The following is a 444-nucleotide window of genomic DNA, read 5'->3' as shown; positions in this document are numbered from 1 at the left end:
GGCGGCGGCAGCCCCGCAGCGCAGGCGGCCGCCGGCCCGGCCAAGACCCGCCTCCGCGCCCCGTGATCATTAGCAGAGAGTCCCCGAAACACTTGCTCCTCACCTCCTTCTCCCTCCAGGCATTGGCGAGGCCGCCTGTCAATCACGCCAGCACCCAGCGCACCGGGCGCCGCGGTGCCACAGACACAGGCGGCGGCGGCGGCGGCCACAGCCCGGGGAGCGGCGCGGAGAATGGAGGAGGAGATGCAGGCGGCAGCGGCGGCGGGCGGGGAGGAGGGGCGCAGCCTGCCCAAGATGTACCGGCAGCGGAGCCCCTACAGCGTGCTCAAGACCTTCCCCGGCAAGCGCGCCGCCCTGCCCCGGCGCTACGAGCGACCCACCATGGTGGAGCTGCCGCACGTCCGGGCGGCGGGGCAGCACTTCCCGCCGCCCGCCGCCAGCAGC

General features: G+C 75.2%; 1 protein-coding gene across 1 annotated transcript in view; it reads left to right on the top strand.

Moving 5' to 3' along the window:
- The first annotated feature begins 108 nt into the window (after nucleotides 1–108).
- BEND4 (BEN domain containing 4) overlaps nucleotides 109–444 on the top strand; it is a 50,017-nt gene continuing 49,681 nt past the window's right edge. Inside the window, exon 1 of the mRNA XM_019526647.1 lies at nucleotides 109–340. Within this exon, the coding sequence (XP_019382192.1) occupies nucleotides 232–340 (109 nt within the window). The 5' untranslated portion in view covers nucleotides 109–231. The remainder of the gene's footprint in view (nucleotides 341–444) is intronic.

Source organism: Gavialis gangeticus, unplaced genomic scaffold, assembly GCF_001723915.1.
Source record: "Gavialis gangeticus isolate Ggan-Ray unplaced genomic scaffold, GavGan_comp1, whole genome shotgun sequence".
In the NCBI taxonomy this organism is placed as follows: Eukaryota; Metazoa; Chordata; order Crocodylia; family Gavialidae; genus Gavialis; species Gavialis gangeticus.
Note: the sequence above shows the minus strand (reverse complement) of the source record. Positions and strands in the feature narration are given on the sequence as shown.